The sequence below is a fragment of the Perna viridis genome, chromosome 1, assembly GCF_037379345.1.
Source record: "Perna viridis isolate PV_CMFRI_1.1 ecotype Kerala chromosome 1, ASM3737934v1, whole genome shotgun sequence".
Taxonomy (NCBI): domain Eukaryota; kingdom Metazoa; phylum Mollusca; class Bivalvia; order Mytilida; family Mytilidae; genus Perna; species Perna viridis.
This window is the reverse complement of record NC_142445.1, coordinates 3,962,958-3,989,871: the sequence shown is the minus strand read 5'-3', so window position 1 is coordinate 3,989,871 and position 26,914 is coordinate 3,962,958. Positions and strand designations below refer to the sequence as shown.

The 26,914-nt window shown below is 33.4% G+C and overlaps 2 protein-coding genes across 2 annotated transcripts in view; both read right to left on the bottom strand.

Moving 5' to 3' along the window:
* LOC148626902 (stabilin-2-like) overlaps positions 1-653 on the bottom strand; it is a 64,465-nt gene extending 63,812 nt beyond the window's left edge. Inside the window, exon 1 of the mRNA XM_088558555.1 lies at positions 197-653. Coding sequence (XP_088414681.1) covers positions 197-524 — 328 coding nt within the window. The 5' untranslated portion in view covers positions 525-653. The remainder of the gene's footprint in view (positions 1-196) is intronic.
* Positions 654-7,944: 7,291 nt separating this feature from the next.
* Positions 7,945-26,508, bottom strand: LOC148626901 (prestin-like). Its single transcript, XM_088556956.1, has 18 exons — positions 26,116-26,508; positions 25,281-25,391; positions 22,841-23,040; positions 22,485-22,649; positions 21,997-22,158; positions 21,550-21,632; positions 19,580-19,727; positions 19,152-19,265; positions 17,323-17,400; positions 15,305-15,400; positions 12,237-12,343; positions 11,929-11,998; positions 11,428-11,646; positions 9,713-9,928; positions 9,476-9,530; positions 9,013-9,131; positions 8,632-8,841; positions 7,945-8,263 (listed from the first exon to the last, which is right to left on the bottom strand). Exons 1-18 carry the CDS (start codon positions 26,429-26,431, stop codon positions 8,258-8,260), a joined length of 2,475 nt encoding a protein of 824 aa, XP_088413082.1. The 5' UTR covers positions 26,432-26,508; the 3' UTR covers positions 7,945-8,257.
* Between the last annotated feature and the right edge of the window lie 406 nt (positions 26,509-26,914).

Sequence of the window (26,914 nt, the reverse complement as noted above, 5' to 3'; positions counted from 1 at the left end):
TTTGAGTATGACTATTTGCGTACGTTTTAAAACCTAAACTTGAAACTATGTAGGGGTAAAATTATAGAAATGAAAATATGTCTTCGCCCAAGCGCTTACGGTCTGTCAATACCATGATTCAGTGTCCAATTATATAGATAACCATCATTCCACGATTGTTTTAAATTCAGCAGAACTTTGAACAATATGTACTAACCCTCACAATCCTGACCCCAGTAACCAGAACAACATCTTTTGAGTTCCACAGTCTGAACACACTTGTGTTGACATCCTCGAATAACATGCTCATTGCTCATGCCAATATGAACATAACAAGAGGCGTCACCGCGTCCCATCGTTAACTTCTTACTTCCCGGGGGGCACCGAGTATGGGAATTCAAATAGCATTTTCGACATGGTGTCGTTGTCCTCAAAGTGGTATTCGTGTTACAGAAATTAGCACATAAGCTCGTTTGAACACATAAATAAACCAGAATTAACGCTAATCGACAAAAAATCCATAATCTATCACAATAAAATTCCATTGTCACCAAAAAAATCAATTTAGAAATACATGTAAGTGACTGACTGGGGAGGTACTATTTCGGCTCCCTAGAGGGATAGGAATCACGAGATGTAAAAGGATACGTGGAAGAAAAACTTTATCACTTCATAACTTGTAATAACTCCTTAATAAGGAAATTAAGCCTCATTAAAGTCGAAGCTACTTCAAGTTAAGTATTATTTATTGCAAGGCTAAGAATGCCGACTTCCGCCGCCGGATTTATACTTTGTAGTATCACCCGACGCCGGTAACATTTTTTTGTCAAACGGATTAATTGAGAGGAAGATGATCAAATACAGCTATAAGCAGTTTTCATACTTTAATAGACACAACAATTTAAACATCTTATCCATATAGGTGTTTGTTTCAACAGAGAAAAGCATCCCGAGGTGTGCCAATAGTGCATCGCTAGTTGGACATAATTTTCCTTCACCAATGGGAGGAGTTTCTACATGAAAAGAAGTGCAAGTTTGAACAGTCCTCTTACTTTACCATATGAATGATATTAGTCTTAAATAATCGAATGTCAGATTGTATTGGTATGGGAGTGACTATTCTAGTTTTTATGTTGTGTTTATTTCATAGTTATCATTTTTGTGCTTTTATCTTTGTGTCCTTCCTTAACTCCAGTTTTAAATAGACTCTATTTGATTAGTTTGTAATGACTGATCGAGAAAAGACTTCTATTTTAGCAGCTGTCATTTGATTAACAATAATAATAATAATCCGAATGTTAATATATTATGCGTATATATGCGTATTTTTTTTTATTTGCTACGAGAAACTCAATACCTGTCGACGGAGAATATCTGTAGTATGCTGTATACTCTCACAGGAAACATCTAAGTTATTTCCCTGAACAATTCAGAAAATTATACGAGAAACCGAAGAGCACTTCACCATTAAAATGGTCAGGATTACCTATTCTCTATTTACTACTTAACTGGCGGAAACCTACTTCAGAGAGAACAATAGAAATTAAGTTCTGATTTAGTGTTGTGAAAAAGGTTCGTATATAACATGAAAAAAACATTGATTTTTTATTTGAATTCCAGTTAACTGTCGTTAAAAAGTATTTTTAAAGTCAGTTTTATGTTTTATATTTTCAGATCATTCGTTGCATATTTGTTTGTCTGTCTTGATTACATTTTACTGGTACTCGGACATGATTTAGACTTGACATGCAATACAGTTAACCGTCAGGAGCTTTGGTACTACTTAAGTTTTGTGTGAATTCGTCAAACCTCTTTCAAAACTTTTAACTGTTGTCGAAGAGGGTCTCCAGTCCCACCATGACACTTGCTACTCCTGTAGTGGTATTAATTCAACGTGGAATTTGATAAATTCAAAAGACCTTCTGGAAATCCTCAATTCAAAATTATTATCAGAATACAATAGTAATAAAACCTATAATTTTTCAAATCTTTATACTTCTATTCTTCATACTCAGTTAAATTCCCGAATCAAAGACATTATACATCTTTGTTACTCCGAAAAAGATGGTACAGCTAGATACAAATATGTAGTTCTTGGAGGAGATTCGTCAAGGTTTGTAAAAAAAAAAAAACAATTCCAAATCATTTTCCAAATATACCGAAGAAGATGTTTTCAAAATGCTGAAATTATTGAACGACAACATATTTGCCCAGTGTGATCGACGCGTTTTCAACAAACGACCGGCATTCGGAACAAATTGTGCTCCTCTACTTACTGACATTTTCATTCACTCTTATGAGGCTGAATTTGTAGCTGATCTGACTCAAAAAAGTAACATCGTTTAGCTAGATCCTTTAATCTCAGTTTCCGCTGTATAGATGAAGTATTATCGTTAAACAATCCAGGTTTAGGGAATTTATACATCGCATCTACTCCAATGATCTTGAGATAAAGGATAGTACAGATACTGTGAAGTCAGTCTCACTTCTTGACCTACACTTAGAGATCGACGGTGAAGGAAAACCATTAACCTAACTATGTGACAAACGCGATGACTTCATTCCGTCCTGTCAACTGTACTTTCATCTGTGGCAACATCCCTTCAGCACCTGCGTTTGGAGTTTTCGTATCACAACTCATACGTTATGTCAGAGCTTGCCGTATGCAGACTTTATATCGCGCTAGACTTCTTACAATTAGACTTCAGGAACAGGGTTATGATGCTTCAAGTTTGAAGTCATTCCTACAGAAGTTTTATGGTCCTCATCACGAACTCGTGGATCGTTACAGTGTTTCCAGCTGCACCATGAACATTGATTTGCTCAATGTGTCATAGTTTTCTTTTCCTCTTTCGTCTACCCAGGACTCGACGTTTTATGAGCAGTTCGGCGGGTGTTTCTAGAAAAGCAGAGGACGCTTACCCTACAGGTCCATGCTCACAATTTTTAGTGGAATCCGAGTTGCTCATTTTTTTTTGTTACTTTGTATGTATCATTTTGGTTATTTTATGTTCTTTGTTGTGTATGTATGTTTTCCATGTCTAGTCTTTGTCTCTGGATTACATTCTTTTGATTTCCGCTAAAATCTTGGTTCCTTTGATTATTTTTTAAAACGGTGTTTAAATAAGGAAAACACAGAAGAACAGCATTCGAATAAAAATGCCAGAAATATCGTCGACAAAGTAAAAACGAGCAAAACAAACACTAGAGACAACAAACAATATATAAGCAACTAAGAGTAAAACAAAACTAAGAACTGAATTAAAGAGCTACCAGAGTTTGCCAAAAACTTGGGAGCATGGACCAGAAGCTTAGTTAAACAGCGTCCTCTAAGAAAGACAAACATACATTCAATACCAGGTATTTACGGGATAATACTGAAATTACGTACTGTAGTCGATTGATTTAGTTTAAAATTGAGACCTTGAGATTGATTGTTGTCTTCAGTTTCGGCGATCAAGTCATATCATGGCAAGACCATCTGTTAAAATAATTTTCTAATGATTCAACCCAGTATTTCCATTGAAAATGGCTGTACTAAGTCAGGACCATTGCAGTGGTTTCGCACTTTCCGTCTTTTTTCCCCGTTGATATTGTCATATGTTACACTGACTTTCCTTTTTGACTATCCCTTTTGACGATTGCCTGAAGATTATCAGTTCGGTAATTTTGTTTTTACCCTTATTTTAGTCTTGCAGTATTCGATGTAAAGTACAAATTTAAAGATGCTTTAGGCTTTTGTTGTTTTTGTTGTAAAATGTATGCAAATATAAAAAAAAATAACACATTTATGTTTCTTATCTAATTATGGTGGTTTAAAAATTGTTATTGAGGATAAAAATAAATTGCAGAAAAAAATGAAACTCGAAAAAAAAAACAATGCAAGACCGTGTTCAACGAAACTAAAAGTCAAGCTTTTTTTGTGAGTTACCCGTAAAATATACATACTTACAATTTTGTAGAAACACTTGTCCATGTTAATTTTTAAAACAGACATACATGTATATCAAATGAAGGGAAATAATAATAGAATTATCGAACTGATGAACTGTAAGCAATAGTCGAAAGGAAAAACAAAAAAGGGGAAGTCCGTATAACAAAGGGCATCGTCCTTTTGCGCCAATTGGATAAAGAATCGTAGTTAAATTGCGTCAATTTTTTTTTTCTGTTTAGTCCTTTTCCGCCAGAAAAAGATTACATTTTGGGCCAAATACAAATAAGGAAATTAAATATCAAAATGGTAAAAATCTTAAGTAAAACTATCATAAAATAAAGAAAATGAGTTAGAAATGAGTCAATTAAAGATAAGGAACATTAAAAAATACATATATATTTAAAAATGTACCCGGAATAAAAACCAAAATATAAATTATTTATTATAATTATATTTCCGCCAGAAGCATTTCATGCCCATTACAACGAACAATTCTACCATTTACATCCATTAATTTTTGTGTTTATAGACACTCTTCCCAAAACACTAGTAACAACATATGCGAAGCTGAGAAGTACTAGTGCATCAGTCATTCGTACGAGGAAAGATGCCGAGAAGGAAGCTTCCCTTATTGAGAAATACAATCTGTTGATGTCCGGAGAACTCACTAGGCGACAATTTGTGCATACTCTTAGTTACAAATTTCAGCCGTTGATGACGTGAAAATTGATATTAAAAATGATAGTGATATAATCAGAACGATTAGTGATTTACGAACAGTGTATATAGTTTTACTTTTATCTGCATGCTTTATTAAAGTAACTGTACAAAAAAATGAACAGTAACTCTGCCAGGGAAACCTGCCGGTCTCAAACCCGGAAAAAGGAGGAGGGTCTATATTTACATTATTAACTGAAATAAAAGTCTTATATTTTTATAATTATACTTGCCAAAGAGATGAACAACCGATTATAAAGAGATTTTTTTTCAATGGTGAATAACTTACAATAACCGCACCACGCATCTAATGTAACACTATAACAACATCAAATATAAATTTACCTGTTTTCTTGAACAAAAGAATCATTAATATACTGGCGCAATTTAACTACGAAATTCGAAAAGTAAACTGGCGTAAAAGGAAAACGCCCATAACAATTGGAAAACCGAAAGTTGGAAATCACCGCAACAGTCATGGTATTTTAGATTGGACTAGGTAAACCAGGTTATATCGCCCGCTTAACATCTCCCACTATTTTAATTATTTCCCGTATATTACAAATCAAATGGGCAGCACGATATTACCACCAGTCAAAATTGGCTGAACAATAAATAAGTGGAAATAAAATGATAAATACAATTAAAATACAGTTCTATAAACAAGACACTATCTTGGTGGGGAAGACGCGCCATTAAAAATATAAAGTTTGTTGATATTCTGAAAATCTATCATTTAAAATATATTCGTAAGAATCAGAATATTTCTCAATAAGATCTGATTATCGGAATTAAATAAATAAAACTTTTTGGGCAGCGTATGATAAGTATTTTTTGTAACCTTAGTAAAAAATCTGTCTCTCGGGCAATAATGGCGCATTAAGAAGTAGGAAAAATGGTTACTGTACGACCTGTGTCAGTACTCTCGTACTTCTAGTTCAGGAGGATGAATAAACGAAAGACATTCTCAGGATTTAGGGTTATAAATGGTGATCACATCCTTAATATGTCGATATGTGAAATAAAAGGATCTAACTTCTCTAACCTCCTTGTACAACATTTCGAAGAATCTCCGATTCTTGTGAATAAAAAAAACCAGATCAGTTAGGAGAGGGATGTAATTATAGCTTATTGGAATGCCGACAAAAATGTTGTCAATGAGAACTTTAAGAATACAAATTACCTGTTGGTCGGTTTAGTAGATTTTTTTCCTTTGCACTGAAGTGGTAAAATATGTAGAATCATAGCCTACAACAACATCCACTAAATCTAAGATCTTTTTTTGAAAAATTTAAAGGCACGAACTTTGGTACACCAGGACAGGACAGGTCGAACTAAAAATAGACTTTTTCTACTTTCACTTTTATTTTGAGTCCCCCTTTTCTGAAGCATCAGTTTTTTATGAAAATACTGTTTTCCTCAAAAACAAGTTTTTTTTTTGTGTGTCATAGCTTTTTTCCAAGTCGAGGAAAGATTATTTTTTTCCACTATCCCTCCCGATTTTTTGCCAGATACAGATAGATTCCTTATTTCATTCCGATTCTATTGATGTATGACACAAGAAATTCGGTTGAGTGGAACAGGTCGGACGAGATGAAAAACCGACATAATACGTGTCTAACTTTCGTTTCCCTTTTGTTAACAAATGCTCAAATGATCTATCTTCAGATTCAAGTTTAAGTGACACAGTGGGTTATACGATTACGATATCCGACTTTTCTTTCACTTATGTGCTTTATTATAACCGTGCACATTCTTACTTTATCCACTGTATTGCAGTGAATGCTTTAAGTTTGAAACACAAGTGTACAATGTTGCTGCACATTTTGAATTCATTTGCATATCCAAAGGATCCTGTAAACTAATTTGCATACAAAATTGACTTTTGTGAGACAAAATTGAATTCTGTCTCACAGAATTGAATTTTGTGACATAAAGTACAAAATTGATTTTTGTGAGGCAAAAACAGATCAAGCCCCATTCGGGTCTCCGTAGTTGTACAATCCAATCCTCAGACTTCTCAATTGAAGGTATATACAACGATGCCATAAAGGACTTATGGCATAAAATTGCCTAATTTATTTTTTATTTCTATTTTATCGAGTATTCACAGTATTGAACTTAACATAAAAACAATGTATAGAGGCTTTGTCCACAGGGAAAACAAATTTCACACGAAGGGATAATACATTTTGCAGCCACTTCGTCTTTGAATAATGATTTAGGTCGATCATTCTTGCAGTCTTTGAGATTGCGAATACAACGTGGTATCAAAGACCTAACTGCTTTTACCAAACCTGACTGGAGTAAAGCTCTGGTTTCTGTTCCTTCTGTCCCCACGCTCTTGTATAATCTTCAACTGCGTCCATTATGATTTTATTAAAACTAGAAATACTTTGAGTAAGCTAACGAAGGTAATGCCCCGCTTCAAATGTAGTTAAATGTATAATATATTAATTCAATTAACTCCCTCTGGAATCTTTCAACAGGAACTTTATTTTGTCTTGCACATCTACATATGATACCAAACTTTCCTATAAAATTTCTCTACAAACGCTTTGGCGAATTAGAATGGATTAATGAGATATCCTTAAATTGGATTACCTCCATTTGGAGTATCCTGACAGTAACTACATTCCTACATGCACACACCTACATATACCCAAACTTCCCGATTTTCATCAAAAATGAAGGAGTTACGCTTACAAGGTTTTAACATGTACAAACAAACCTTTAGTTGGATTATCTACCTTTGGAATGCCCCGACAGTTTCTATGTTCCTTCATTCACAACTAAATATGATGCACAATTTTTATGTAAAATTTCATCAAAATCCCTCGAGCAATTAAGGAGGAGTTGCACTGACGATGTTTTAACAAGTTCAACTCTTAAATTACCTCACTTTAGAGTGCTCCAATAGTAAATATACTCCTCCGAGTACATAGATCTACATATGATGCCCAACCTCCATGTAAAATTGAATTAAAATCCCTGGGAATGTTTTGGGGTGTTTTGGAGGTGTTGCGCTGTTTTAACATGTAAAACCTTTAAATTGAATTATCTCCTTTTTGAGTGCTCCGACAATAACTATATTCCTTCATGCACACCTATATTTGATGTCCTACCTTCCTGTAAAATTCAATTAAAATTACTTCAGCCGTTTAGGAGGAGTTGTGCTGACAAGACATGTGGACAGACGGACCCATGCACAGACAGATAGACGGGGTGATTCCTATATACCCCAAACTTTGTTTGCATGGTATAATTATGGTACTAGTTAAAATGAAGAAGAAAAACAAAAATTATATTAATATTAGAATGGTTATTTAATTAGAAAATCTACACAAAATATAAGATAAAATATAATAAAATTTGTAGAAATATCAAAGAGCAAAGATAAAATATGTACACTATATTTCAACCAAGTATATATTTGTAAGTTCTGTTTTTTTATCAGTATAAAATTACATGTTGACATGTAAAAATAGATTTCTCGGACTTTCTGCTGCGTTATTGAACATGCCTGCATAGAAACATGGAATCTGCAGCAGTGGAGGAAGCTGACAAATATTGTTCGTTGTTGGGACTACCTTGCATAGACTAACACACGAGTTAAGCTTGTCGCTGTCATACCTAGAGGAAAAAAACAGAACTTGAATGCATAATACAGTTCATGCCTGTAAAGTGGGATAAATGCAAAAATAAAAAACACATTTACCAAAAAAAATTGTCTCTTTCGCAAATGACTTGTATGTTCTTATACCAGGGGAAGGCGATGGCGGGACATGGTACGCAGTCTCTGTGCGCATAGATCATTTCATTTCTATATAAGCGCAATTTGGTCTTGCATGACCCATAACAGACTTTCCATAATGATTTAAGGATCATTATGTAGGGATAAAGCACAAGTGATAATTTTAAAGGTCACGATAAAACTTACTGGCATTTCTTTTGGTTTTGTAGGGGTAACGTATTAAAAATTACTGTTAATGTAAACTTACTGGTATTTGTTTCAGTTTTGATGTTGCTCCTGGAGTGTCTATCGTTGTTGACACTGTATTAAGAGAGGCCACGCCTGTTGCTAATGTATCTAAAGAGGGTACCTCTGTCGCTGATGACGCCGTATTCCAAGTTGTTGTAGCTAATGATTGGTCTATATCAGTTTCCATTTCAATGGTATGCATTTCTACTCGTCCAGGTTCTCTTTGAAGCTATAATTAATATGTAAAACACATATAATATTTATTCTTATCGCAAAATTGTCTTTTTATAGATATCCAAACTAGTGTCAATCAGTGATTTTACTCGATCGTCCAAAGATTGATTCATTCAAAAATATATTTGATATAATTTTTCATGTGGTGTATATCTAAGGTACTTACGAAATATAACGAGTTGAGTTCGTTAGCGATAATAACAGCTTCGTGTACAGTGTAGTATATTGGATTGTAGTCAACTGATCTGTAAAACTCTGTCTTCTTTAATAGATCCCGAACTTCCTCTAAAAATGTACACAGTTATATTTCAATATCTAATAACATAAAATTCTGGAAGAAAATTTCGACTAAGAATTCAGAACATCTGGGTTACCTCTCATACGATATGTTATTGCTATATAACTTCTCTATCCAGCCCCAGGTTGAACAAGTCGTGAATTAACTCTAACGTTTGTAGTTACATGATTTTAACAAAACAACATCATTATTGAATCAAACTGTTATAGTGAATCCAGAAATCCTTATATAGAACTTAAATGACAATTAAAGTTGTAAAAAAAAATCATGCTAAAATCTAATTGGTTTGTGACAAATAAGACCCACAAATATTATGTTTACACTTCAATACCTCTGCATCCAGCCAAGAATACTTTGATTCCGACTTCTTTAAAATCTGCAAATATCTGAAAATATGATAAAAGATGACAATGTAATGAAAATGCGGTGTTGTCATTCGAAAATGACAAAGTTAATAAGTAGGTATCCTGAACTTCAGAGTTTGTTTTCTTATTCCTAAACCATGAGCTTTCAAGTCGAACTATGCAAATTTAAATATAAAAAAATGTTCTTATTATGACTTTCGTACCTGTGTCAAGACCTTCACAGCAACAGTATCAAGATAACTGACGACAGAACAGTCAATGATGAGGGTATGTATGGGTGGGATCCATGACTTCAGAAACAGTCGTTTCAATTCATGTTTCTCCTTTATCAATAACTGATCATGTTCCTCTGTCCATTCCTCTGGAACCTCTTTACTGACCTCCTCCTCGATGGAGATTTTTTGTTTCTCCAGTTCTTTCTGAAATCATCAAAAGTTGTTCCTACTAGAAACATTAAAAGGTTCAAGGCACCCGAATTGATTTTATTGGCACACAAAATAAAATGCTACATACAATCCACTGAGTTGGGGCATTCATGTGCTTTGGTTTTAGAGAGATTTATTTTTTAAGTTTTTGACCATTTTTACCTTTTATGATTATAAATTATGAATAAAAGCAATATCGGTAATAATGTATTTGTCTTTATATAAAGTGTGTTTTATTAGTCGCTTTATCTAACTTTCAAGTTGAAAGCAAACATGTAAAAATCAAAACACCTAGCCTGAAATGACAAAACGAAATAACAAAACCGCTACCAAGAAACTGTATATACCAATAAACGCTAAATGTCAAAAGTCCTTAAAAACGACAGTGGCAATATTGCCGCTGAATTGTACAAATCACATGCATATGAAGGAGTAATCAAGGGAACCAAGATTATAGCGAAGACTTCGCCAAACAGTAATCTTATGCAAAAATAAAAAAAAATATGCACCCCACCACAGGGGCTTGCTCCCACATTTAAATTTGCAGCCCGACCAGTATTCATGTTTATTTACTAGTCGGGCTGCATATTTGATAGTGGGAGCAAGCCCCTGGGACCACACAATATTTAGGGCGAAAGTGTAAAAATACCAATATACGGGCTTCAAATAACATCGTTCAGTAGCTGCTGCAACCAAATTACACAGCCAGACTTTCAATCAAATATTTGAACGGCATCAAAATTGGATTGTTTGAAGTGTACAATAGAAATACGAACAGATATGGCTAAACGTAACAAATACATATAAAAATAGTTAATATTTACTGAGGTCACCAAAGGTCTGAGACCGAGTCACCCAGAGGCGGAGTCAAACCTTCTTGATACCTGACCAAAGAAGTCACTAGCTAGTTTCCAAAACATATCTACATGTATTTTTTTAACATTGACCATTCAGAAGCAGTGAATGCAGCCTCTACAATCAAAGGCATTCCCTATATGCAGACTATGTAGTATATATTGGGATGTTTAGACAACAACCCCTTGCACTGTACATATATACCCCCAAGAACCTACTTACAATTAAATGCAAATAACTTTTTAGTGTACTTGTGTACATATTGGATAATGTCATTAGATATTCAATTGACATAGGTAAATGTATCATATTCATATATTTTCCTCGTTAACATTTTTGTTGTTGTAGCGAGATCCTAGTAAAAGTTTTAACATATAAAATAAAAGTATTATTGCTTTTAATCAATTATGTTTACTTTCGACTGTTGATCTGCTTTACTTCTTTACTTACTGCAGACGATGACTTTTAAAAATTAAGTATTTCAGTATAATTTTGACTTGGTTAAGTGTTAAAACGAACACGAGATCTTTGGTGACATGGAGGGCATGAATACTTTTATCACATATTCTATCCATCATTGTCGACTGTTATCTAATCAAAACAGAATTTGATTGGTTATTCCTATTGGCTGATTTTACCTTTGTTTTCTTCCTCTCTGCTTTGGCATCTAACTCTGCTAATTCTATTTCCCGTTTCCTTTGTAGTAGAGCTCTATAAAGAGTCCTATGTTTCTTGGATTTAAGTTTTCTCGGATTAAGTTTTGTTTTCTCATAAAGTCTGTCTTTAAATTGCTCAGCATTAGCAAAATATAAATTGGCTTCGAATCTGAAAATCTTTATCCCTGGCACTTCACTTACCTACAATCAAAATAACATTTTAATCATTTACAGATAACAAACAAAAACCTTTCGCATGTTGTAAAAAAATAAAAAGAGACAAAGCATTCAAAATGAAGTATTTCATTACTTATGTTTTAATGGAGTAAAAATGTTAATTAACTATTGAAAATCAACTATTGTAAATACAAATCATTTATTTTTTTTCTAAATTAGTGGTTCGTAATTATCCAATGCAATTATAGAGAAAAAAATACAGAATTAAAAATATGTTATTGTGAAGAATTTCATTGACGTGCTTACTGTCCTATTCGTAGCTACATCTCTGTACACAGAAGTTCCCGGAACATTTCCAAGAATACACATATTAGGACTGAAAAAGAGAAAAAGTAACATTTTTTAAATTATACATTTTGTTGCCCTTCTTTGTGGTTTACTGAAACAGCTTCTTAATTTCTTAATTCCATTACATTCGTCTTCCATTAACTTAACTGTCATGTTAGCTAACTAGAGGGAACACCATCCCCTTGTTCACTAAACAGGACAAGACCAAGTAAGCTACATGATATAATTTGACATCTACTTTAGGTAAATTTAGTTACGTTACTAACCGCAATGAGTTTTTGATGACGAAGAAGAAAGCCACAGCAATGCCGACCATCAAGCCGAGACCAACATCCAGTATCACAGTCGCTAAAAATGTCATAAACCACACAGTCTGGAAAGAAAACGAAGGTTTTATGTATGAGGCGAGAATAAAGTAGAATAATACATATGCAAGGTGAATCGTTCTTCAGAAGTAAATCAACGTGAAATTAATTGGTTCTCTGTATTTTTTTGTGTGTTTTTTTTTGTCTTTCTCATTCCACGATAAAAATATATTTTAAGCCATTGTTTCTCTTTACGTGATATTGTGAACCAATATTCCAGCGGAAATCAAAGGAATGTAATCCAGGGACAAATATCAGACATAGAAAACTGACACACAAATAAAGAACATAAAATAACCCGCATAATACATACAAAGTAACAAAAGTAAATGAGCAACTCGGACTCTACTGAAAATTGGGAGCATGGACCAGATCCACCGGTAGGGTAATTTCTAGAAACACCTGCCGAACTGCTCATAAATAGTAAAGTCCGGGTAGACGAAAGAGGAAATGAAAACTTAGACCCGTTGAACAAACAAATCGGTTCTCATGATGGAGAAAGATACACGTAGGAAGAACGTATGAGTGATGATATGGCTATATATTGTATTGTAGTATATATCAGACATTAAAAGTTTTAAGTTTTTAACAATAATAATGTTTTAAGTTGCAAACAAAAAAAAAAAAAAAAAAAAAAAACAAGCAGTAATATTTTCTATATAGGAATTGTATTTTTAGTATCCTTAACTCGTTTAATTACTGTTCGTGAACGTCATAGTAGTTTTTTTATAACGTATGTGTTTAATATAGTTCATTTAAGTGAGAATTGCATGCGAGGGTGACACAAGTGGTGACACCTGAATTAAATAGTGAATCTTAATCATTTAAACATTAACATAGAAATGGTATATTACACTTTGACATAAAAAGACCTAGTAGGAAGTTGCATAACATTACAAGAACTACTAAAAATAATATGAATATAATTTCAATGACAAATCCTGGTTTTCTTTTTTATTATTCAAGGCTACAGAGGCGGATCCAGCATTTGAGTTGGGGGGGGGGGCGTTAATTGAATTAAATGCCGTGCAAAGCAAGGCAAAACATATTTTTGGGGTGAAACTTGTGGTGAATTTTTTTTTTCTTACCGATTTAGGGGGGAGCATACGCCCGGTACGCCAGTCCTTGGATACGCGCCTAGTCTATGCCAGGTCAATCGATTTACTAAATAACAGAATTACACCATAGTAATCTATGATGCCCTGGAACAAACTCCATCACATCCCTTCAATTTTAATAGTCTAAGTAATTGAACCACGTGACCCACGTAATAATTTTTCAATACATGAAATAAAAACTTCACTCATTTCAAAAGGACATTATTACTTTATTAGCTATCATTACTGTGTACTAATACCTTCACATTGATTTCCAATATCAGACGAAATAGCATTTTTATTTCAATTTTAATCCTTGTTTTACAATCTATTTTCATCAAACCTTTCATAAACCACTCGTTCTACATGCATTATGTATGATATCTAAACAAAGGAATCCGATGCATGGTTGATGAAGTCTGACATCGGGTAATTGCCGTAAAACCCTTAAGTTATCCGAAGAGAAGAACTAATTTAATATTTGATAAATTTCTTCGCTTCAAAATTTCATGATACCTCTTGAAAGATAGAAAATTAAATATTAATAATTCAACATACTTGAAGAATTGCTTCCTTTCAATACTATTTACAGATTTTTTTGTATACTGGAATGCAACTTGTTAGAATGATATTAGACAATGTTTTTGTTCTTTCTGGTTCGTGACTAATATAACTTATCCACGAATAATTGTATAAAAAACTTATATACTGGGAACCATAAGATTGTCATACTTACGTCACTGAAGCTTAAGCTCCTATATTTGACATGGTGTTAGCTAATGGAAACGACTAACGGTTTCAAGCTCATTAAATTTTCAATATTCTGTTAATTTGTTCTAAAATAGCTGATTCATTAACGGTGAGGGATACAGTTGAAATATTTTCCATGAACATTTAAAATATTCGATGATCTTCTTGACTATAACAGCCTTCAACACTTAAGTCTTTTAAATGCTGGATCTCATGTCAAATCAAGATTTATTAATGGTATTAAACCCAAAATTGAATAAAAGTCGTTTTAGCAACATAAAAACAGGTGTTATGGAAACAAACATAAATGGAAAAAAATCTGAAATTATTTGCAAAGGCGTCGGAACTATTATGTAAAATTTGGAACTCATTTGAGACAGGGGATTTATGACAGGATAACAAATTCATGAACCGTTGGGGACTTGCTTTAATACGAACAGTCCTTGCTCTAAAAAAAGAATATCCTGTGAGTTAATTGTGAGAAAAACAGTTAGGCAGTCTTTCGCTCCCATGGGCCTGCTCATTACTAAATTTACGTGCCGGAAACCCCTTTTCTGCTGCTCTGTAGAATTGTATTTGTGATTTTACAATTTTGGGACTTCTTCACCATTCAAATCCCATCGGAAGTATAATAACGAACTTTACATCATATCAAAATTTAAACTTATGTCGATTTACATTTGCACAAAAGTTTTATCATTAATTTTACCTTATATTTATTGCAATTAAACTAATTTAAAACACATTATATGGTGCAAGTTTAAAATCTGGAAATGAAACGTGTAAAACCTACTATTACCTCATTGTCATTCTCGTCCATGGTTTCTAGACGACATCCTAAAACTTCCAAATTAAACTAGAATGCTAACTTATTGCTGTTTGATCGTTCCTATAAAGTAATGTACCTCGATTTTAACATAACCTTCATCTTTATTAGAACGACCATAACTGTAAATAGCATCAGTCTTGCTAATAAGTCCGTGAACTCTTCATTTTAAGTATAGAAGATTCTTACATCCAAACAACAACCAATACACAAGTGAGTTTATACTTATTTTAGCACCAAATTTAACTTGGGTATATTATGATGCCATTACCATTTAGCCACCAGAGTGAACTTACAAAGTCTCTTTTACATAGTCTCCACAGTATGACCACATCATAAAACTGTTTTAATATTCCTTTTAACGTCACTATTACTATACTAGCCAGGATACACTGAAATATATAGATTGTGATTCAGTTATTCTACGGCAACATTAGTCGGTATATACATTGTACATTTGTACTTTGTTTTAATCCAGTAAAAAACGCAATCAAATTTTTTAACCTGTGATTTCAACTACATGCATCAACATTTGTTTTAAAATGACACTTTAATTATTCCTCCTTTTGATATCATTGGTTTTGAAATTCCAGTTTCGAACTTTTAGTATCAAAAAACCAATATACACAAATTGTTGCTGTTATTGCTCACGTATTTATAAAAACTGGATATTTTTCACATCTAAATTACCTTTGTTGATTTGTAACGGTATATGTAAACAATATCACGAGCACGGAATTAGAATTAGAATGTCCTTGTAGACTAATTGCTTCGCCTAATTAAACGAAATGTAGTTTTCATTGATCCTTGACATCCGTAATATTTGATGAAAATTTAAAATGAGTTCAACTCAAACAATAGCCAGACCAGTCTACATAGATTATTCATCCCAAATTACATACTAATAAGTAATTATAAATATGTATAATTTCCACATTTTCCTTTTATTTTTGAAATTCCATCCTTATATGAATATTTAAGCATCAATTCTGGCATGTAACATTAGAAATGAATGCTTCATTGATACATTTCTATTGTAACATTAAAATCCACTAGAGTCATATCCATTCCAACAGCAAAGTCTTAGTCAACCATTTGACGCACACCTCGTTATCAATATTCATACCATTAGTTTCTAGATCATGGGGTTTTCATTGTCCCCATGGGCATGTGTCAACCGTTACCATGCATTCCTCTCCCACGGGATATTATTCGTAAAAGGGATATATATATATTTGTTGATAATTAAGCGTAACAAATGACGCAGTCCTCATAGTATGAAATCTAAGGATGTGAATTTGGAAAGGTAAATGAATTTATACCGACGATAAGATTGATTAGCAGTGCATGTTTTCTGACACGAATGGTAGATATCACATCGATTTTTAAATGAAACTGACTTTAAAAAAGCAAGTTGACAATACCTTGGAGAAACATTGACGAGTTATGAAAACAAAATGTTGACAAGATTACTCATAATTTGAACAGGAAAACGATCTTGAACGATTAAAAGAGTAGATTATATCGGCGCTCAACGGATATTAATTTCATCACAACTTCTCTCATATAACTTCTATAATAAATTTGGAAAATCTTTGCATATTCACAAATCAATCTTTAAAACTCTGTAGGATTTTTGAAATCAAAAGAAAGAAAAAAAAACGGTTGAATTTCTCATGTTATGTCCAATAGTTACCACGACTATAGGAATCAATTCAATTCTGACCTGGTGGTGTACATATAGAAACCTTTTATCAAAGGACACAATGAATCAGTATACATAGAAGTGGTCCGAAATACTCCGAAGAAAATACTTATAAATCGTGAAAGTTCAGTTCAATGCGGTGAATTTTTTCAGCAAACAATCGGCACACCGACGGGAACAAGTTGTGTGCTGCATCTCAACGACGTGTCCTGTTACTCCAATGAAACCGAACTTTAAGCCGAGATAATTAAAAAAAAGGACAAACAAAAACAATCGACCAGGTCTCTTGATCCCTATTTACTATATAGAAAATAGATGGATTAGTATCTAGCATAAATCCAAAGGAACTCGGAACGTAACATTACACAGTCCACCAGAAATCAACGAAATGACAAATATGACCAAGGTCTACGACAAATACAATGGCTTTACGGAAACAAATTACCGAAAAAAATGAAAATTTCTCAGATTTACCTCACATGTATAACTCTCTCCGTGAAAAATAATAATACCTTGCGCCTTACTACTGGTTCATATAGAAAGTGTTGGAATAAAATGTGTGAGACTCTGATAAAGTAACATATATCCATACAAGTACAATATACTTACGTTAGGTAATGTTTCAAACAATGGACCGAGACTCAGTAATACGACGAGGACCAGCATACAGGAAACCAGGCCAACAACCTAACAAAAGATACGAATACAAAAGTGAAAGTCTGTAAAACGTGGACCAGAATAAAGAGAACCAGGCCAACAGCAAGGAACGCTATGCATAGTATATTAAAGAAAAGTAGAAAAAAGAATTCGCAATAGATGTTTGACGCTATGGTACTACCTATAATTATGTATGGTTGTGAAGCTTGGGGTTTCACTCAAAACAATATACTTGAGTCATTTTGTTTTTCAATTCTAGAAGTCTATACTTGGTTAGTAGAAATCTACGACAAACTGTTTTTATATGTGAATTGGGTAGATTTCATATAGATATATACTTTCATTAAATATAGAATGATGGAATTTGGAAAAGAATACTCTGCAATAAGCAGGACAAAATAGCTGCTACTTTGTACAAGTTTTTGTATAGAATGTTTCAATTCTAAATGAATAGTATGTATAGAAAAATTCTTGTGGTTTGTCTCAATCCTGGTTGTCACCTAAGAAAATAAATATATGTAATCTTGTCTAAAAAGTCTTTGTGATCAATTTGAACAAACATGAGTTTCCACTGTATCTTGTTCACATAAGTGTTTAAATTAGAGAACTTTTAAAATGTGCATAATTTTAAGGATTATATAAAAAAACTGTCATGTGATCTGTGGAAGGCTGCTTGATTTATGGTATGGGTTTTGCCCATCATTGTAGACCGTGTTGTGACCTGTAAAAGTTTAACTGTCGTTACTTTTGGTGGATGAATCATACCACATCTCCATTTATTACATTGTGTAACTTCCTTTGTTTCAATCATATATATAGGGACATGATTGCATTTGTAGTTCATGTAAATTAATTTCATTATCTGTTGAATTGTACTTTCTTTTCAATTAAGTGGAAAACCTGGTTACTTCTTAATGTTGGCACTATCCAAACACTACCAATTACTATGAATTCTTTTGTTTCGATAGTTACTGTAAAATGGTCAAACTTGCAAAATTTTGCAATATTGTATTGTCTGTTATAAATTGAAATGCCTTCCTAATACTGTTGCTAAAAATGTTATAATTACATGTACGTTTTGATGTCATCCATTTCCATATGTTTTGTATATATATGTCACTGTCTGTTTATATTTACATACCCGAGATGGGTATTCAGTCTTCACAGGTCAATGGATGTTCTAAAATGTGATATTTACGAAAAACACATCATCATATACATGTACTAGAAAACGGGAATATAAAAAATAAAACGAGGGGCGATTTGCATAGGGAGCACTGCATATCATTTCAATATCTCCTCCGCAGACCTAAAACCGCTTCCTCATCTACAACGTATCACTCCGCTAGCGTACGCAGTAACCACTTGATTTTCAGGAGGGGGCTTAAGATATTTTTCGGAGACAAACTTTTTTTGCGACAAGTCGAAAACAATTTTTTCATCAATTATATTGCTAGAGTTAAACACATTTTTTTTCAAATTGTTGGTAAAAATGATCTCTTCATACAAACTTTTTTCAATAACTTCCAAAGTCCTCACTCCCCAAACGGTTGCTGCTTGTACTGTTATACGCTCTGCTTTACAGTTCGCGAAAAATCCACACGGTATGAGCAAATACTCATTACAAATCCGCAAAGCAGTAAAGGCGGGTCTAGTACTGAATGAAGCTTTACCTTCCACCTTTAAAATGAAGCCAGTTTTTGCTGATGTTTTTTTTTTTTGTCGATGTCATATAATAAACAAACTGTGTTCTGAAACCTTATCAAGGCAAGAAATGTTACCTGGGTTTGGCCCCCAGCACTATCTTGGACAAGGGATCTGGACAACGAGGCAGCACAGCAAAACGACGAACACAGTGATCCAAATATATTGCAAATCCCATTTGCTACCAGTTCCTGAAATATGCATGTAGCAATAATTAAAATAAAATCATGGAAACATAATTCTCTAAAAGACCAACGGATTACAGGCGGTATTCGGAACACAAAGCATAATCTATAATGAATGGTACATGAATGAGTTATTGTCAAGAATAATTTAAAAGTTGTTATTTCGGGTACACTTATAGTATTTGTAACTTATCGCTTTAGACTCACGCCAAAGAAATGACAACACACTTCGGTTATAATGGGAAAGCGTATCTAACCGAGGGTTGCTGTGATTCAATTATCTATTCTGAGAGTGGTCTGGAAAAATGGGATTAACATACCTGATTGGGATTAACTTTGTATTCGTGTCTTTCTGCTAAGATTTTAGCCATTGAGAAGGAGATTGCAAAGCTGACACATCCGATTGAAAAGGCATCCATCAACACATCTAGTATGTAACTAAGGTTGGAAACATCAATAGGTGGAAGGCTACAAGGAATCATTGGTGGAGAAATGATATTGGCTAAAATAAACTAAGGTTTTCATTACTTTACTAGGAAAAAATGTCTTCTTTTTTCATTTCTAGTTTCATATAAATTAATATGAGCTTTCACTTGTTTATTGTAAAACATTGTTATCAAAATACGAATTGAAAGTGTCTTTTACGTGATTGCTTTGAGTAAACATTTGTTGTCAAATTCGCTTTTATGTGTGTTTTTCTTCGTATTATGTTAAACTTTGATATCAGCAATTAAAACATGTTTTATATTTCGTTTAAAGATGCTGAAAGAACTATATTGTGAGTAATTAATTCACACAAATTAAGGTAACTATGATAATATTGTTGAAACAGAAGAATCAATCTTGAAATTTTCATGTTTAAAATTATTGTTGTTCTCATTTTAACCTCGGTTTACAAGTGCTCAATTACCACAGTTTATTGTGTCACCAGTAGTAATGAAATCGTGGTTTTAATTCATTAAATATCAATAAACAAACACAGATCATATTGTTACCGTTGTTTCCATTCCATCAATGTTTAAATTGCAACAAAGAACAACAATTTCCGAACTTTATACGACTCATCCATATTTCCCACTTTTATCATAAAGTTCATGTTCATCGATAGGAGTTTGTTTTCAAAATCGATCATGACGTGCTTTTTAACGTTGACATTTTTAAAAGAGTACACCAGGTTGTGTCTATTTGTAATGTATATTTCAGGTTAGATTGATATAACCGATCAATGTAGACGATAAAATTTGTAAATTAGCCACGGTGAACATAAACGACACTTCCGTATAACAGGTAAAAAACAGTTTAAAAAACAAGGGGATCACAACTCGATCAAATGACCCAATGGGTTTGATAGTTACACCACAGAGCCAAAGATTTGATAGAGATGATAGACATATGACAAAACATAAGGGTGACTATTTGGTCAATAGAGACATCCAAAATTTATGGTTGTCAATTACCACAAAGCTTTTGTGTTACAATTTAGTCAATACCTAAGTAGGCAACTTATGGTAGTCAATAGAGATATCTTACAAAGATTAAGGTGACAACTTTGAAAATCGGGATTCATTTGTATGTCGCAAAGCCTGATGGACAATTAAGTCAACATAGATGTATCACAAAGCATGGAGTAGCAATTTGGTCAGTTGAGATTCATTTGTACATCACAAATCTTGAGAAACAATTTATTCAATCGATATTTATCACAGAGTTTGGGGTGTCAAATTTATAATTGGAGATATTTCACAAAGATCGAAGTGAAAACGTACAGAACAGAAGTCAATAGAGATATACCCCAGTGCTCTAGGTGACAACTTGGTCAATCGCCCGTTTTTGGTTTGATATGGTTGTATTTCTAAGCTTACCAATTGTCCACTCGATGTTGATAAAGACATAAAGCTAGGGGTGGCGACTAAGTTATGATACCAGGTTTGTGGGTGACAACTTGGTCTCTTGAACGGATTATAACAAAGCCAGGTCAGTGGCTTATTTGTGTTTGATAGTCATACGATAACAACTTTGTTCAGGTTTTATAAGATTATTTTACAAAGCCTGTGGACAACAACCTTAGTAATGACTTATTCGGGCGTTATAAAAATATATTACAAAGTGTGTATGACAACTGAGAGTGGATGATTGATGATACAATTTATGTTAACCCTCCGTGTCTTACTCTTATTATATGGCAAACAGAATCTTTATATAAAGAGGTCGAAATAGTTGCTTTTGGCTGGATCGGTTTTTAGTTCGGTTTAGTAGGTTTAACATGAATTTAAGTCTACTTCGTACGTACCCAACAGGTATACTGCCAACAACTTCAACTTGGAAATATTCGTTAATTTTCGCATAGTATGATATAATTGTAGCTGCAATTACCTGTAAAACAAATACGAAAAAGGGAAGGATAGTGAAAAAAGAGATAAATTCAACCAAAGTCTAGCTCTACATCAGGTTTACATGGTATTAAATACATATATAATGTACATGACAGCAAAATAGAGACAGATTAATGTATTTATACACAGAGGACGTGTTCAAACAACGGTAAGTTACATAAGTAACAGCTTAATTAGTTTAAAACACTTTTTAACACGAAAAGTGGGAACAGAATAAAGATAATTGATTTTTTAGCAAACTCTGGAGTCCAGAAATATTTCGAACTCACGTAGCTTTGACTCAAAAGATAACCAAACGCAAGCCTGAACTGAACATATACATTGGTCTTAATGGCAGTGCTTACCACAAATAATTCTATGGGAACTGGCACAGATAAATTAGGTTCACAGGTAGGATTGTTATTGATACCTTCTTTGATCAAGATCAATACAAAAATACATGTAACTGAGGCTGTTGATGTTACGGGATTGGTCAAGTGGATGTTACTGAAGAAGTCTCTGTAAAACTAAAATTATGATAGATTTATAGATCAACTTGATTGCGTTTGATATAAAATATGTTTACAACTGTGTATCACTCATGTAAGATATTTAATGAGGAAAAATAACAAGGAAAACGAATTTATTTCAAACCATTTAAAATCCTTTTGCGTAAACTCTAACTGCAAGATATAGCGGAAAAAGCATGGCAAAAGGTATGATAATTATTTCGTGTTTCTTTTTCTTTCATTTTCGTAAGCGTGTTTGTATCAGAGAAAGCAAAACTGGTGAATACTTTATTAATTATAAAAGTGATATGGTGTCGAACAGAATCATATACATGTATACTTACATAAATGAGTTTGAACGCGCCATGATAGTTAGGTACTGGGACACCAAATAAATGGGCGACCTGACTGGAGAATACATGAACAGCTGCACCACATGTAAACCCACTGATTAAAGGATCGGATAGGAAAGATGATAAATACCCCATCCTAAAGATACCCATCACTAGCTGGAAAATATAACGTAAGATTTATATTCATGCCGAATCACGATCTTTTTCCAGTAAAACTAACTAACCAAAAAATCAAAAAGTTTTAAAATGTCTCATTACACCTTTCCGTGTAGAAATCTTATTGCTCAATAATTCATGGATTGTCAGATATTATAAAGTGCATAAGTGTGATTAAAATCCAATAATACCTGTAGAAATCCGGCGAGAAAAGTAACTGACATGGCTAGCCCTAGTTTGACCGGGTTAACGTAATGTTCCGTGATTGTCGTTGTGTTGGAGAGAGTATCATTTACAATTCCCACTGGAGTTGTTTGTGTCCCTGTTTCTAGTTTTCCCATTTCTCGTTGTACAACAGATCCAACCATTAAACTTGTTACAGCGAAAGTCCCTGTAAAAATTCAGATTATAGTATTCAGATTCTTTTAATTTACTGCACCTGTTTTGATTATTTTACAATGGATTTAACAAAATTTGGAGAAACCCTTTAAAATTGAAATCTGTATTATGGGTATTTTAACGTCGGTATGATGTTTCCTTTATCATAATAGACAGAACGGGCATGGTGAAACACAACAAATTCACTATCGTATAACCTTAATATAAAACAATACAAAATAGTAAGTACTTTCAGAGATCACCAAAAGGTCTGCAACAAGTATAAACCACGTGGTGTAAAAACGCTTTTAAGTAAGCTATACTATAGTATTGTTGCGTAAGGTTTTCCATATTGGCTTGGTTATTGGTCCGAGGATAGTCATATTTGACTGAGGCGCTGCCGAAGTCCAATATATTGCTAGCCGAGGACCAACAACTCAGCCAATATTGAAAACCTTACGCTATTATACCTTTATTGACTATTACAATATATGATGTATTGGACGGCTTAATCCCGTATTTGTGCATATTAGTACTTTGTATTGTATCGGCAGTTTTTTTTTATCATATTTAGGCTAATATTCAAACGTCAGACAATAATTACTGTTATATTTATTCGACACGCTTAGTAAGCCCTACTACCACAACGTAAGAAGTTGGAATTCCGTTCCTGCAAACCCCAACCTCTTGCTTAGGGTGGACTATACAGTTACATTAAGGCGCACTGTTTCGCACACCAAGTTACCCCGGTAAAATTTTGTAAAACTTAAAATTTAATGTTGAACTTTGGTGGATATATTGTTTAAATGTAGATAAGCATTTATACATAGACAGATGTAATATATGTTATGGTAAACAGGTGTAATTTAAATGAAGAATGGTATCCGGAACGTTTCAGTCCTCTGCCGTATTAGGTTCTCTCCTCAGCATCAGATGGCTGATTTTCAAAATACCTTATTTCGCACGAACTTTTGTAACTAAAATTGTGAGAGAATGAATCAAAAAGGGTCTTATTATTTTTACCCTTGTTCCACCTTCTCCTTGCATGCTTTCATCCAGTGGCAGTGTCTAAGTGCCTGATATTTTATAAAACATAGTAATTGGCTGTTAGTTTTGGAAAGGCACCCCTGAGTTGTACTAAAACTCAGTAACATTTTTTTTCAGTATGTTACCATGGCTACTGGATATTATAACAATAATCACTAAATTACTTATAAATGACTTGAACTTCCACACTTTTTTATGACAAAACACTAGAAATTTCTGTGTGGATTGCCTCAAAACAGCTTTATTTCAACAAAATGAGACCAAATTTTCAGAAATGACCTACCTGTATTGTACTACCTGACGACTGCCATATTGCATACCGCTCGATCCGACGTTCTTTGAAATCGGCAGAATTACACTAAAATATTTTTACCGTTTTTTTACCCTAACACGGAAAAGGTGACTTAACTGAATAAAAAAAATAACCTATCAGATGAAAAAGTCCAGCAATCCTGGATATCCTTTGTAAAAGCAATTTAAATGAAATTCATATTTGGTTTTCAACAATTTGAATAGGTACATCCGGTTGATAAAATTGCGGATTTTAATTTGTTAAACGAAAATTTAAATTAACCAACGAATTGCCGTTAACAACTTTAAGTTCTTTTTGTCAAAAATATATTGTATCCCGTAAAACCGTAAAATTGTTGACATGAATCAAAATTGTTAAATGTCTTCATTACAATGTTTTATAAGTATTTAGCAAAACTTTTGGAATTTTATCGCTTGATTTCCGGTGAGTTAAACTTCTTTTATGTAAATAAAAGACAAAATATTTTAAAACACGTGAAAAGCTTATTCACATTTGCGGTGGCTTTCAACATATCAGATGCTAGAGGTTAGGATGGCATCAAGTCTGAAAATAACATGCCAGACAACCTCTAGCATTGCTGGAGTAAGTATGCCCCTATGTTGTCGAACTGCATGCCTTAAATTTGCGCATGAGCGCGTGTGACAGATCGAGTTATAGCGTCAAGCCTTAATTTGATTGTCATATATATATATATATATGCTATCTTTTTCAACTTCTTTGTTACAATGTATAGACCCTTTTGTGGTAGAGCTTGGGTAGAACAAAAGTATTTTCCTCGCGGAAGTGTATATTGAGCATGCTCTACGCATGCTCATCGACTACCCCAACGTTAGCGCAAAAGGGTCTATAGTGTACTTTAAACTTAGTAATAAGTATTTATTATAATGACTTACCAATAGATATATGTTTAGACGAACCAAAGAAAAAGTATAATATGACTGGGAAGAATGATGTATAAAGACCATAAACGGGCGGCAGGTTACTCAGAAAACCGTACGCCATTCCTACAAAAAAAAACGAAAAGGAACTGGATATACATAAACTCTGTAGAAAGTGCAATACTACTTGGAATCTTCTGTTCTCAAGTCCTAATATCAACGGTTTAACTCACCTCTGGGGTAAACAACTAGGCATGTAGATATTTTGTTATTTACAATTTTATCTTCATCATAAACATGTTGAATTCTTTATTTATTTCGATACATATCATTGATTGCCAGTGCTTTGAATCTTATTAACGGGTTGGTAATGACTATAAATCGGATGATGTTATATCACATTATCATTTGATTGGTCGAAACGTGGAGCATTCATTGGCTACTAAATTTCACTTTGAGTCCTATCACCCTTTTTATTTGACCTGAAGTATCAAGTATAAAAAAAAAAACAGAGACAAAACAACACTCTTTTTGGTAAACTCATTGTAAAACAATATAAAAATAAAAACCTATGTTATCCAGAAGTTCGGAGGATGGACCAGTTGCACAGATAAGGTAACTTCCATTTGTTTTGTTTTGTTTTTTTCTTTTAGATGGAAGATTCAATGGTTGTAACCCATCAAGGTTTTAATGTATTTTTTTAAACCTGTAAAGAAATATACTTATTTGATAGATAACTCTCGTGTTTCCTTGTGCGCATTCAATTGTTCAAATACCCCCCCGATTCTCAAAAATCTCCAACGAAGACGATGACAAATAACATAAATATTACTGACACCCGAGACTTTACCTTGAGGTATGTGTATAATTCCCACTGTGATCCCAGCAACAAAGTCCTTTAGAAGGAATCTCCGTAAACTATAGCCCCTCATTATATCCCAGAACGGAAATAACTCGCGGAAAAATCCACGAACACAAGATGGAGTTACTTTGATCTCTGGTACACATTTCTTTGCTTTGCCACACACTTTCTTCACTTTTAATCTTTCTTTGATAGTATTTGATAGTTTTGCATGTGACCTTTGTAATGACTCCGTTTTGTACTTTTGTTTCCGCTCTGGAACTCTGTTCATTTCTATCAATGTCTGACGAACTCGACGATCCATTGTGAATTTTACAGTCCTTTACTTACTGACTGACTTCATGTTAATTAAAGTTTAATTATTAAAAAAGGTGCATATATATATATTAAAATCCATAAAATTGAACATTACCTTTTTACCTGAGGGGACAAGATTGGTGTCAATCATAACACATAAAAATCAATCAAAACTAATGTTCGCATTTTACAAATTTAATGTTCTAAAAAAATTTTAAAGTGTGTTCAATCAAACATAAATTAAATATGTCATAAAATGTCACTTTATCGTATCAATTTAATTATTGTGTATCAATATTAATTAATTTGCATCGAATGCTCGTTCAGGAAATTATATTTTCCTGAAACCTTTGATGAATTATTGTGGTGTTCTTTGTTTAACTGTTTAGCTACGCATAGAACTTTCTCTTCTTGTAATTAATGCCTTGCTTATCTTTGTATGAATTGTACATAAGTGAATTAATAATCTTATGTGACTATCTCCATATAA

What these genes read in the sequence shown, in the direction of transcription:
- LOC148626901 (XM_088556956.1), bottom strand. Translation starts at nt 26,431, where the DNA reads ATGGATCGTCGAGTTCGTCAGACATTGATAGAAATGAACAGAGTTCCA. An exon ending in TTCCCATAGAATTATTTGTG is followed by an intron (nt 21,633 to 21,996) that starts GTAAGCACTGCC and finishes TTTGTTTTACAG; the next exon opens with GTAATTGCAGCTACAATTAT. An exon ending in GTTGGCAGTATACCTGTTGG is followed by an intron (nt 19,728 to 21,549) that starts GTACGTACGAAG and finishes GATTCCTTGTAG; the next exon opens with CCTTCCACCTATTGATGTTT.